Source organism: Seriola aureovittata, chromosome 4 (assembly GCF_021018895.1).
Source record: "Seriola aureovittata isolate HTS-2021-v1 ecotype China chromosome 4, ASM2101889v1, whole genome shotgun sequence".
Classification (NCBI taxonomy): Eukaryota; Metazoa; Chordata; class Actinopteri; order Carangiformes; family Carangidae; genus Seriola; species Seriola aureovittata.
Window position 1 is genome coordinate 15,335,654 of NC_079367.1, and position 12,483 is coordinate 15,348,136.

The 12,483-nt window shown below is 41.4% G+C and overlaps 1 protein-coding gene across 3 annotated transcripts in view; it reads right to left on the bottom strand.

Annotated features, from left to right (window-relative positions):
• Positions 1-294: 294 nt before the first annotated feature.
• The window catches only part of limk1a (LIM domain kinase 1a), a 53,612-nt gene continuing 41,423 nt past the window's right edge, over positions 295-12,483 (bottom strand). For all 3 annotated transcript variants that reach the window (XM_056374586.1, XM_056374587.1, XM_056374588.1), the window contains 13 exons: positions 12,006-12,115; positions 10,429-10,644; positions 10,019-10,124; positions 9,289-9,500; positions 8,987-9,173; positions 8,610-8,696; positions 6,409-6,540; positions 6,229-6,288; positions 5,680-5,745; positions 5,058-5,229; positions 4,840-4,895; positions 3,945-4,102; positions 295-3,704 (listed from right to left, as the gene is read on the bottom strand). In XM_056374586.1, coding sequence (XP_056230561.1) covers positions 3,530-3,704; positions 3,945-4,102; positions 4,840-4,895; positions 5,058-5,229; positions 5,680-5,745; positions 6,229-6,288; positions 6,409-6,540; positions 8,610-8,696; positions 8,987-9,173; positions 9,289-9,500; positions 10,019-10,124; positions 10,429-10,644; positions 12,006-12,115 — 1,737 coding nt within the window. In that variant the 3' untranslated portion in view covers positions 295-3,529. The remainder of the gene's footprint in view (positions 3,705-3,944; positions 4,103-4,839; positions 4,896-5,057; positions 5,230-5,679; positions 5,746-6,228; positions 6,289-6,408; positions 6,541-8,609; positions 8,697-8,986; positions 9,174-9,288; positions 9,501-10,018; positions 10,125-10,428; positions 10,645-12,005; positions 12,116-12,483) is intronic.

The following is a 12,483-nucleotide window of genomic DNA, read 5'->3' on the forward strand; positions in this document are numbered from 1 at the left end:
AGTGACATCTTGTGGCTGATGTGTAAACACATTTCTAATGAATTCCTCTATACTTTTTTGAGCAGAGGCAAGCACTATTTTTACCACGTTAACGTGGCCAACACATTTTGTCCGCCCAGGTAATGCAGTGCTCTTCTGGTGTGAATTCACATATTATTGGAGCTGTGTGCTTCAGTAGTTGAAAAAGGCCATTGATTGAGTAAATTCGGTTTCTTGGGATCTTTTATCACTAGATGTCGTGAATTAACAGAGATTGAGTTAGGCATCATCATTAATGAACACATATTTTGAGTCTTTGGTTTGTTTAAGGAGCAACAGTTTTATTTTTAGCTGTGACAAAAGGAAAAAAAAACAGTCGCCTCCTCAGAGTCTAAATGTTCACGTTCAGGATTAAAGTGCAGAATTGTTTTCACAGCTTGTGTAAAAAATTAAATAAGACAAAAAAAAGGAATATAATATTAAAATATCAAAACTGACAATGGAGATCTGGAAAATATAAATACGATACAGAATAAAATGAAATCTCATACAACATAGTATCAGCAATGATATTCAATCCACTTGAATCAGGCTTGCACTTATGATACATAAAAAAAGGAAATCAGTTCACGTTTTTCGAGTCGTTGGCAAGGCTAGCTTACAACAAAGGCACAGCATTGTTCAGAGGTAACGATCCTTTGCAAAGAAGTGCTGCTGAAACATTCTCATTGATCATCAACACGTCCTCGCAGACACATCTAACATGCTCGACATGGCTCAGACTGGAAATGGAGACAGAAACATGGCAAAGCCACTCATGTACAGTACATGCCCACGGACGAACACATCAACCATGAGGGGCTTGTTTTACAGAAGCGTATTTTGTGTTAACAGCCTATACATTGACAGGAGGTTACATGCTATTTGAGTTGCACTGTTACTGTTGAGTTCTGCTTTCCTATAAAGCTGCTGAATTAACTGAATTGTGAAGTAAGCTCCAGAAAATTACGGCCCTGAGCCAAAAGAGTGTGACGAGGAGGTGAGAGGTGAGACAGGCCAGTGCTCTATTATCAGAAGCAGCAGCAGTGGTTGCAGCCTCTGTGGGCATCACATATGAAACCAAGCAGTCAGAAACAACACAGAACATCATTCACAAAGGACCAGTCTGTAGGCAGCAGGCAGAGCTGGGACATCATATCCTCTTGGTAGCAAAGACTGGGAAACCTTGTCTCTTAGGAGCTATTCAACTGGGCATGAAAGTATTTTAACAGTTTTGGAGCCTTTTGCTTAAAAATAATAGAAATAAAAACATAATCAATATTGCCACAGATGTATAACTTTACTTACAGTAAGATCACAGAGGGATCGAACTGGCTCCTGCCAAAACATTTTTAAAGCTGAACCATGCACAAAAATTGCATCTATATAATCAGAAACGTATCCTCACGTGGTCCAGTTTGCTATCAAGAGGATGAATTCCCCAGATCCCATTTTTACAGTTGAAAGGCTCTATCAGTGTCTTGCATTCATATATCAACCTGAACCGACATTTATTTCCTTATCACAAGTAGCCCGAGAGGAAATTAATAAACATGGCTTCAACCAGCCATTTGGTAATATAGTGCAAATTAAAGTACTCAAATCTATACAAAAAGATTTCAGTGGTTATATATAAAAACAAATGCTGTTTTTTTCTCATTTCCTTTTTAGCCTCGCTTTCTCTGTTGACTTTTTTTTCCATTCTTTGTTTTCTTACTTAAAATCACAATATTTAGAGACAAAAATAGCTTGGTTTAGAAGCTGAACAGACCTACGTAGTGCATCATGCAGCTCGTGAAAACAACAGCAGGAAATAAAAAAAGATTAGAGACAGAAATCTTATGTTAGAAGGTGCAAGAGAGAAATTTGACCAGAGGAAGAGATCATTTCTGAGGAGTGCGCATATTTATGCAATGCACGCAGACAGATGTTAGGACAGACACGTATATACAGTGATATTTACAGCTAGCATTTACATGTAAACAAACAGTGGGTCATCCACAGGAGGAGAGACAGATAGACAGCCGACATGATGAGACAGTACCTGGTGATATTATCCCCACACCTGAACCACTGTACAGTACATGAGACGAGAGTGAATAATTAATAACAGATCGATTGCCCTCAAAAATCATCATATCACACATAATTTTTGTTGATCATGAGATGCAGATTCAGTTCAGCAAGTTTAAAATGGCAACAAAACCCTTTCCAATAATTTGATATACTCCGGCACACATCTATAGCTACATGAAAACTCCAAGAGGGCCGATCCAAAGTGGAGAAATACTTTTTTGATGGAGGGAAATGACAGGATGTAACATTTACTGAGCTTGAACTGAGGGTCGGAGATGTGTTATGGTGATAAGATTCCTCATATCTCAAATGCTAAAAGCCTCTAACCTGCCCCAATAGTGACAACGTAGAAACAATAAACAATAAAACTATCGGCTGTGCCCTTATAACTGCAGTCAAACTTTTACTCTCCTTAATTTCAACTGGTCGGCCAATAAAAATATGGCAATGTAGCATACGTATATAAAATATGTCTGTACATTTACACTATTTAAAACATTTACAATGTTGCCAGCTATCTACACTGGTATGAATGCATGAATAAAGATGCCACGTGAACATGACTGAGATACACTAACAGCTCTTAAATTTGGGGAGGCAACGTACCGAACTTATGCCAAAGATGTGTACCTCAGTGTTAAGTCAATGCTACACAATAAATGAGGGAGAGGGGCAGCACCACAGACACAAGTAGGTCTGAGATGAGAGGGACACAATGAACCAGGACCTAACCTGACAGCATTATTTACAGTCATGCACTCTTCAGTGAGCTATTTAAAGCTTGAAAGGTTTTGTTTGACTTGTACAAGTGGACAGCAAGTTGATCTCAACCTTTGCGTCGTGAGAGGCTGACAGGCCCCTCTCCTCTGCATTTTTCAGAAGTTCAGTTTTGAGATCCAAACCAAAAAGCAAAATCAAACCAAACTCACACAGAAACACGTGGTGCACAATGTACTCTGTAGAGGCCCAAAGTGAGGCTGAAGGTTTGCTTTGTGCCTTGCTTTTTGGACTACCTTATCCACATGAATATACACACTACAGTAACTACAGTAAGTATTCTTGAATAGTATGACCTCTAATGTTAAATCTACACGATTCAAGAGTTGAGTCATGATTTCTAAGTCGGGTCTGATTGCATATGACATGTTCCACTTTAGCTTCGGGTGCAGCAGAATCAAGCTATCGTAGTTAATGTCTCTTGATTTTGCTTTGAATGTATGTGTGTGTGTGTGTATGTGTATGTGTGTGAGTGCATCTCGCACAGGTGGCTTTTCACATCCACATTTTCCCCCTGAGTCTGTTCATTAAGCCTGAGCCAGCCTGAGCCCGCTGCATCTGCTTCAAACATGGATTCCTCCAGCCACTGCACCACCTGAGGCAGGCAGTCGCTGCCCTGGTGGGGTTAACTCGTAACTTCCCACTCCTCCGGTTGTGTTCAGTCCTGCTCTGGCTGTTCGGGGTGGGTGTGCAGGCCGTTTTCAGGGCGCATGATGCTGTGATTCTCCCAGAAGGCCTTGTGCAGCTGGTCCACTTCAGACACCAGGGGCAGACCAATGTCCAAGTGCATCTTCAGGTTCTCCAGCCACTCCTCCAGTTTGGAGAAAGCAGGTCTACGGATTAAGAAAGCAGGTTATTACCTATCATTTATATTTTCACAACCAAAAAGACTTTGCTAACTTTGCTACTGAGTTTAAAAAATAAATCAATACAACTGAATACAATACTGGGGCAAAACTCAGCAAATTACTATGAAACTTTGAGTGAGAAGAAAAAGATAAAGGTTTATGTTGGGTGAACTGTCCCTTTAGGTACAGTAAGATGTCAGTGTGAATCTATGGTAGATGTCTGACCGTTTGTCTGCATCAAGGTCACAGCACACAGCAGCCATGGGGAAGAAGGCAGGGGGACAATCTGGGGGACAGTAGTGCTCCAGGAAACCAGACACGTTCAATCCAAAGTCCATCGCCCTGGGGAGGTAGTCTGGGTCTGCGTTCACCCTGCCGATTATCTGGAGGGGGCAAGACAACCAAAGAGACAAAGAGTAAGAAGAATTAAAGATGGAGGAGTCATAGGAGGGTTCTCTGAAGGGAGTCCTCCAGTGCTGATCTGTTGAAAACAAGTAAACCCTTCAAACTGAAGCTGATCGTTCCCAACATACCACAACTACTGTGTGCCTGCCTGTCAGAAGCCACATCAAGACAACTTTGTTTTTCTGCTCTCTCTAATCCCTGCACTATTCACTGGCTAATGGTGTCCATCTGGGGAGGTCATAATCTGGGACTGAACCAAACTGGATGGTGTGACTCCAGGCCTAAAGCCTACCATACTTCGAGGTTGGTATTTTCTTTCAGGGAGTAAGCGTCTTTTACTTTCCAGGGCTCTGGAAAGCTCCTCCAGAAATATGGAAAATCATACTCATAAAATGAACTGAATACTGTAGAAAACACTTGCAAAATTATAGCTGAATTTTAACATTGGCCTTATTAAGTGCGTAGTAAAACTGCAGGAACATCTTAGACTCCAGAAGGTTTTAAAGGGGTTTAAAGTATTTAATGTTAAGTGACAAGGAAAGTGACTTTTGTAAGTGACAGTTCAACATACTACTAAGGAAAAAACAGCTTGTTTTATAATTTTTGCACATTTATTCCAAATTAAGACTGTAAAAACTTTTGTGAAATCATTTTTTAAATAACCTCTCTGAAATCCTAGGTGTTTAACTACTGCAGAGAGCGGAGGGTCACTTACCTCGCAGAGCATGATACCAAAGGAAAAGATGTCTACTCTCTCATCGTAGCTCTTCCCTGAGAACGAAAAAGGACAAATGTTATCAGTATTTAGGAGGAATGCCATATACGTTCAACAACTGCAGCACTGCAGTGACTGCAGTTTTCTTTAGATATCTCAAGAAGGGGCGAATAGGTATACTGAATACATCTATATCAAAGTGTCCCAGTAGATCATACCATGGATCATCTCAGGAGCCATCCAGTAGGGGTTTCCCACCACAGTGTACCTCTTCCTGCGGTCGGGCTTCGTCTTCAGACCTGACAGTTTACCCTGCGACAACTTCTCCTCATGCTTGTCATCAATCATGAGCCGAGCCAGCCCGAAGTCTGCCACCACCACAGTGTTGTTCTATACAAAGAAAATTATCATAAAAAGTTAATGTTGTACTGCGAGAGAGTGGCAAGAGAGACAAAAGCTTCAAGCAGTGTTTACAACACCAGGTTAGAAAGCTTGAAATTCAGCTCCAAGCTTCCAATTTCTCTTAGTGTAGAAAAACTTCAGGTGTGAGCTCTACAATGCAAACCGTTTGTTTTCATGTGACACGACTACAATGATCTTTCTGTTTGAATAGCGTGAGGGGGATGTTTCCGCTGCAAGTTACTCATGTGGAGTGTGTTTGAGGAAGGTTTAGTCTCTTATAGCTACTGCTAACAAAGCTCTCCTTTATTTTTGTATCTGAACTGCCCCAGAAAAGGACAGGTGCACTTTGTTAAATCCTCTAAGAAAGCATACTGTATATGCACAGGTATGTCCACAAACACACATGCTTTAAGTGTACAGGACTATACAAGTTCTTACCTCTCGGACTAGACAGTTGTGTGAGTTCAGGTCCCGGTGGATTATGTTCATGGAATGCAGATATGTCTGAATGACAGATAGATAGACAGATAGGAGAGGGCAGAAAGACAGGAAGAATAAAAAAACAAACAGAAAAAATTGAAGCATTTACTGGTAATCTCAAATCCATGCCAAGAGGAACAATCCTGCCTTATTTCATCTCAAATGGCTGATTTTGTAAATACAATAATCCAGTCATGCACAACATTCATCAATGTGCTCATATCAAGGGAAAACATTAAGAACCCATGGTCTAATCCTGCAGGAATTCATGTTGTAATTTCCATAGAGGGGAATGGAAAAAACTGTGCACAATATGAGAAGATGTGTAGCTCACTAACATGACCACCAGAGGGAGAAAGCAGTAAAGACAACAGGAAGCAATGCACCTTCCCTCAATGCTACATGCATCAAGAAATTTCACTGCCTCAATTAGATTTACAGGCAAAACACCAACCTACTACTACAAAACTACGACAATCACATGCACTTTTCAGTCTCTGAACTCACCATCCCAGCAGCAATGTCCTTGGCAAAACTGACCCGCAGGTTCCACGGATAGCTGCTGTCCTGTGAGGGAAAAAATAAATAAATAAATAAAAAATCACATTCAAATGCTATTGTCTTCAGTGCTGCTGATGAATCATGTCATCTAACCGATATTCCTGCAGGCACACACTCTGCCCTCACCATTTTCTTGATGATTTCTCTCAAGGTGCCTCCTTTTATGTACTCTGCGATGAAGTTGAGTCTCTTGTCCTTGTAGAGGACTCCAATGAACTTGAGCACATTGGGGTGATCCAGGCAACGCATGACCTTCACCTGATGAAACAGGGACAAGTATTTTTACACACTGTGTCTGTCACACTGTTTCATATTTCTTTGGATTAAGTCAACATCAGAGTTATCAATGCAGTTCATCTTGTAAATGACACGTCACTTGGACTGGTAAATGTTAATGCTGAAGTTAGTATGATCTCACTATCTGTTTAGTTATACCAATGAAGTATCAGCCTCTCTGCTCTTTGCTTTCTTATGCTTTATAATTAGAAACATCAACCACACCACTGGCATTATCTTCTAAGTGTAAAAGTCAATCAGCAGTCTGAAACTTAAAAAGAATTCTTTGATATTTTGAGACACACACTTATTTACTTACTCTTGCTGAGAGTTAGCTGAGAAGATTTTTATTACAGCCAGTTAGCTTAGCTTAGCATAAAGACAGGAAACTGGGGGAAACAATTCATCAGGCTCTGTCCAAAGGCAACAAAATCTGCCTACCAGCACCTCTAAATATTGCAAATTAAGATGTTATATCTTGTGTTTTTTAGTCTGTACAAAAAGTGTAAGAACAACATGCTGTGCTGGGCCTGACTTGACTGGGAACAGTGTTTATGCTGGGCTAACTTGCTGCTAGCTGTAGCTTCGGATTTACAATTCAAGCATCAGTGTGGTATCAATCCTCTTATCTTACTTTTGGCAAGACAGCTAATAAGTGTATTTCCCTGTTCCTTATAACTTTATGAACGTTGGAGAGTCATAATAAAGTTTGACAATTTTTTGTAGGTATACAGAATTGCACCAGTGAATTCAGGGTTTCGGGTCACTCATCTTTGTTTGTCCAAAGGTGGATAATCAGTTATTCTATTAAAACATTCAGATTTAGCTTAAACTGATTTTGTTTTCTGAACCAAATACCAATGATACTAGAAAAACAAAAGCTTTGTCTCTGCCTGAGTCCTGTTGTAGCTGTGACTCCGTGACGCACTCAAGTTCATTTTACTGCTGTAAGTTCATTTCTACTGTTACTATTTATATCTATTCTCATTTGAAAGGCAACAGAGAAAGTTCCTGCACAGTTCTTCCAAACTTCCTGCTGCTCAGAGCGCTACTCTGACACCTCATAAAACATTTCCCTCCTGAAGGTCGGGCTGTGAAGGAGGAGGCAAGTAACTATTACACACACACATAAACCTGAAATATTACCATTCAAGCCTCATGATGTCTTTGTCTGAAATGTTTGGTACATGGTTGGAGACTCAGTAATGTGAGACATGGGCCACCTACAAACAAACAGCCAGCGGGAGTAATAATCATGTTTAATTGTGGTCGGGGTTTGTTTTACAGGCGCATCTTTTACTCTGTCGTCATCCGCACCAATTACAAAGCAAAGACTCAGTATTATTGCAACAGAATAATAAAACTGAAACCCCACACACACTACACACAATCAAACATCTTAATTACAAGGCTATAAAATGGACGAATGAGTCTACGATACTAAACATCAAACGGGAACATCAGGCGTTATTTAGTTCCACTTCAAGGGTAACAATAACTCAGAAACTCTTACAGAAGTCTCAACTTTTATGCATGAGTCACTCTGTTATCTTTTCAAATTAATGAAAGGACGAGAGAGACATGAAGCTTCGTGTGGGAGGTAAAATATGTTCTGCTCATCCCTCATTTATGGGAGAAAGGGTTATGTTTACACTCCCAGTCACAGTCACACAGAGGAGCTTCTAATTTGACAAGAATCCTCAGCTCCTGGTTAAGCACAAAACACTTTTTTCTTTATTTTCACAGCATAGATTTCCCCAGCTGGTCCAGGAATTAAAATCTTTCAAATAACAAACCTTCTTCACTAATAACTTTGGGGTACTGGTTGCTCTCATTTTATCACCTGGACTGAATCATCACTAATGTCTGAATAAATTTATGTTGGTATTCATTATCAACATACTAATTTTTTGAAAGACTTATAAAGACTAAGTAAGGACTTATTGATTTCAGATTTTTGTTTAGGACAAACAAAACAGTTGATTCAGCCTCTGAATACAACTGAGTAAATCTAAGTGATGTAACATCTGGGATTGTCCTCCTCCACTCACCTCTTTCAGGAATGTTTTCTGTGTCTCGTCATCAAAGCGAATCAACTCCTTCATCACCATCACCTCCCCTGTCTCCCTGTGGGTCACCTATAACAAGACACAATGGTGCAACAATTCAAGTTGAGCAACCAGCTGGGAAACGTTATTCTGATGCAATATTAAACATAAACATTTGGCTCTGACACTGTCACTCCACCGATTGTATGTCAGCATGGGAAGTCCGAGATGTGATAAAACCACAAACATTTACCGCCCTGCCTCTCCCCACCATCTGATTTATCTCGATGCTGCCATCTCCTGGACTTTATACGTATGACAACATTGCATGCTGCACATAAAAATATAATGGCAGTGTCTCTTAAATGCCCCAAATCTACCTTGATGGCCTGTCCAAAGCAGCCCTTCCCCAGCACCTCTCCATGGATGAGGTCAGATGGGCGGAAGATGCGGTGCGTCCGGTTTGAAACAACGCGGAGCGACTCAGATCGATTGATATCCTTCCTCTGGGAGATAGGGGACGCTGCATTGCTGGAGCCTGGTGACTTATCAATGCTGTAGCTCCGCCTGGAGGGAGAGGGGAGACAGACAGGGTAAGGAGAAGAGAACGGAAAGAGGAAATGGGAAAAACAGTAGAGTTGGGTGCTGTGCTAAAGCAATAAAATCTATTTGTAATTCTTACGTGATGATGCGGGATCTCAGGTTGCTGATGTCGGGGTTGGGGGGCTGGGTGATGGGCAGGGTGGGGCTGGGCCCCTCAGACAGAGGGGTGGACAGGGGACCGTCCACCTGCTCTTCAGCCTCCGAGGAGCCTGCCTCCTGCCCCTGACTGTGAGGGTCGTGTTCAATGGTGAGCTGCAGCAGCCGGCTTGTCTCCTGGATCAGCAGGTCGATCTGGAGAGGAAGAGGGGGTTTTAAGGCGGGCTGGTCGGTCCAAAATTAGAACAGCAAGATCCTTCTTGTTGCTGCAGTCTAGTGGATGAAATAAACCTTTGTAATGCTCAGCTTGGATCTGTAAATATTCATTTCTGCTGCTTAGCGCGTCTAGCAGGGTGAATATTTGATTTCCCTCTCACACAAGAGAAATATTAAGCTTTTCCAAGACCACCACTGTGTAAATTTGAGTAGATGACAGAGAATTACACTGATTCATTTCATTATTCTTGTAAAAAGAAAACATTAACTTTTTGTTTCATTAATAAGTCAGTTCCTATATGTATCAACTAAATGTTCTATTACTTTTCATTCACAGTCACATAGTTTCCTGTTCAATAGATAATAATGAGCAGCTGGTTAGTTTTGGTAATTATTGTATCGTCACCTTCCCTGAAAAGAAAATCTCGGTTTCATTTGCATATTTACAATAAAGTATAATCTCAGTGACAATGTCTGGGCAACAGTGTGGTGAATACCTCATCTAGAGGAACATTGTGAATGGGTGTCCCATTGATTTCCAGGATCCTATCTCCAACGTGAATGGAATTTTTCACATCTGGACTGATGCAGTCTGGGTCCACCCTGGATAAAGTAGAACAACAGACATAAAAAAAATAAAATAAAAAAAACCACCTCTTTCATCTCATTTGAATAAGAGTGACTTACATTTCAGCTCATTTCCTTTTTCCTTCCACTCAATTATTTATTTTAAATGAATCTCATCTATCACCCTGTCCTCCATTTTAATCCTCCTTCATTCTTTGCCCTCCACCACACACTGACCTCTTCTTTTCCAACCTGCGCTATTGTTCATACCCTTGTTACTCCCACACAAACGCAAAATGACATCACACACAAACACACACACACAGACAGATAGACTCACTGGGAGACCCTGACAGTGTGTCCATGATCAGGGCTGTAGCCATTGGTCGGGCTGAGCGGCTGGTCGACGGCCACAGAGAATCCTCGCCCTCTGCGGCCGTTGTTGCCCTCAGCGGAGGCTGGGATGGACACCAGCGTGACTGTGTGAGGGATTCGTGAGCATGGTGAGTCCGGCAGCGACACCGGGGTGACGATGGTCTGGTAGTAACAGTGACCACTGGAGCCAGAGAGGACGAGGAGAAACAGACGAGGGAAAGCAGGAGGGAGGTTATAAAAAAGGGGTCGTCTAGTACAGAGAACAGGAGTCCTCGTGAGCTTTCTGGCTCTACAACCGTCCATGCAATCATAAGAGGAACGTCCAGTTCTCATTACAACAGTTTTCACAGCATCACATGTTGTTGACAAGATGCTGCTTTAGCTTGGTTTGGGAACACACTGTGCAGTCATTGTTCAGATTTGAGGGTCAGCGTGACCTCTGATCAGTTTGGTTAACAAATAACTATTTTCCCCCAAATTCTGGGAATTTAAGAATGACTCAGGACATAACTATGAGGTGATTCAAAACTAACAAAGCAGTGGTGAAATGTAATCTGAATGACAGAGCGCACTTTACTCTCTCATTTATGCTTCAAGCTATTTACAGCGTGTAACTGCTGATTTTCTTTCCTGCTGTTGCCTGAATTCACCCAGTGTGGCAACATGCAAAGCTCTCAATAAATGTAATGATCGGACTCAATCGCACAGTCATCATCCACTTCCACTCAGTGAAGAAGACAAAGGCTGTTCTGTGTCTATGTATTTCTGTGTTGTGTAGCTTGTTTCACATTAAACCCTGTTCTTAAAGCCTGAGGCTTATGACAGTCACAACAACACAACTCTGGAGCTGCACACATGAAGAACACCCTGAACCTGAAATAGACACATAATAAGACCCGTGAGAGACTAATGATGTTCATTATGTTCCTGATTTGAATCGACAGGTTTACTGATACAGACGGTGGCACTGAGTCTGTAACTGCAATTAACAGTTAACTACTGTTAATACAAATGATCGACTCTGAAGCTTCTGTCTCTTGTGTGATTTTCTACAGTATGTCACCGTCATCGGCTGGAGACATGTGTATTTTGAGCAGTTTCTCTGGCTGGAACTTTCAGTGGGCACAATACCAACTGCGCCAAATTTTAAACCATAAATGAAAATATGCCAGTTAAAAGTGTGGTTGCTGTGATTATCCACTGTGCATTGAGTCAGCTGTCAGAAGTCCTTTGAAGCCCAAAATAAGCTGCATAAATTTAAGATTTTGTCAGTCAACAGCAGTTTTGGCTTTTTTTTGGGGGGGGGGGGGGGGGGTTTGGTTGCACTTCAAAGGGATTTCAAGTGGATTAGCTTGTGGCAGAAGATAGAATTAGGAAAACTAACTAAAACAAGTAATAGTTAGATAAGTTAGAGGGAAATACAGCTCACAAAGCAAAGCACCAAAAACCGTATTATCTACTAGCTCCAGTGTTAAAACTGGACATTTTATTATATTTTTGTGCATTTTTTTTATTTTTTATTTCATAGAGCTTGACACTCACCAGTAGAGTTTGGATCTCTCCACCAGAGCGTATGTGTCTCCATCACCGATGAACGCCCTGCAGTTCAGACAGGTGAAGCATTCTGGGTGATATTTCTGTTCCCCTGCGACCTGTTAGAGAAAAACCACATGCATACTTAAATAAACATTGTTCGATTTGTTTCCTAGAAACTTGGGTGTAAACACAGTAAAAAACTGATGTACAAGGACATCAAATAGATTGTTCTTTGATCTACAGAGAAAACCCTTGAGGGCTTGAATTCACAACAGTGTTTTTGATGTGAGCAGAACAACAGGCAACATGAGGCTTTAATAACTGGTCGGAGCAGTAGGGCGAGGTCTGGTTGCTGAGGGTAATGCTGAGTTACAAGCTGGGAGATTGAGTTTGCTGCAGCCAGATCCCCCTCCAGAGCTCAGGGCAGTTTTGCAAACAAGAGAGGGAATTGAGTTATGGCCAAACAGCAAAGGAGGCAATGAGC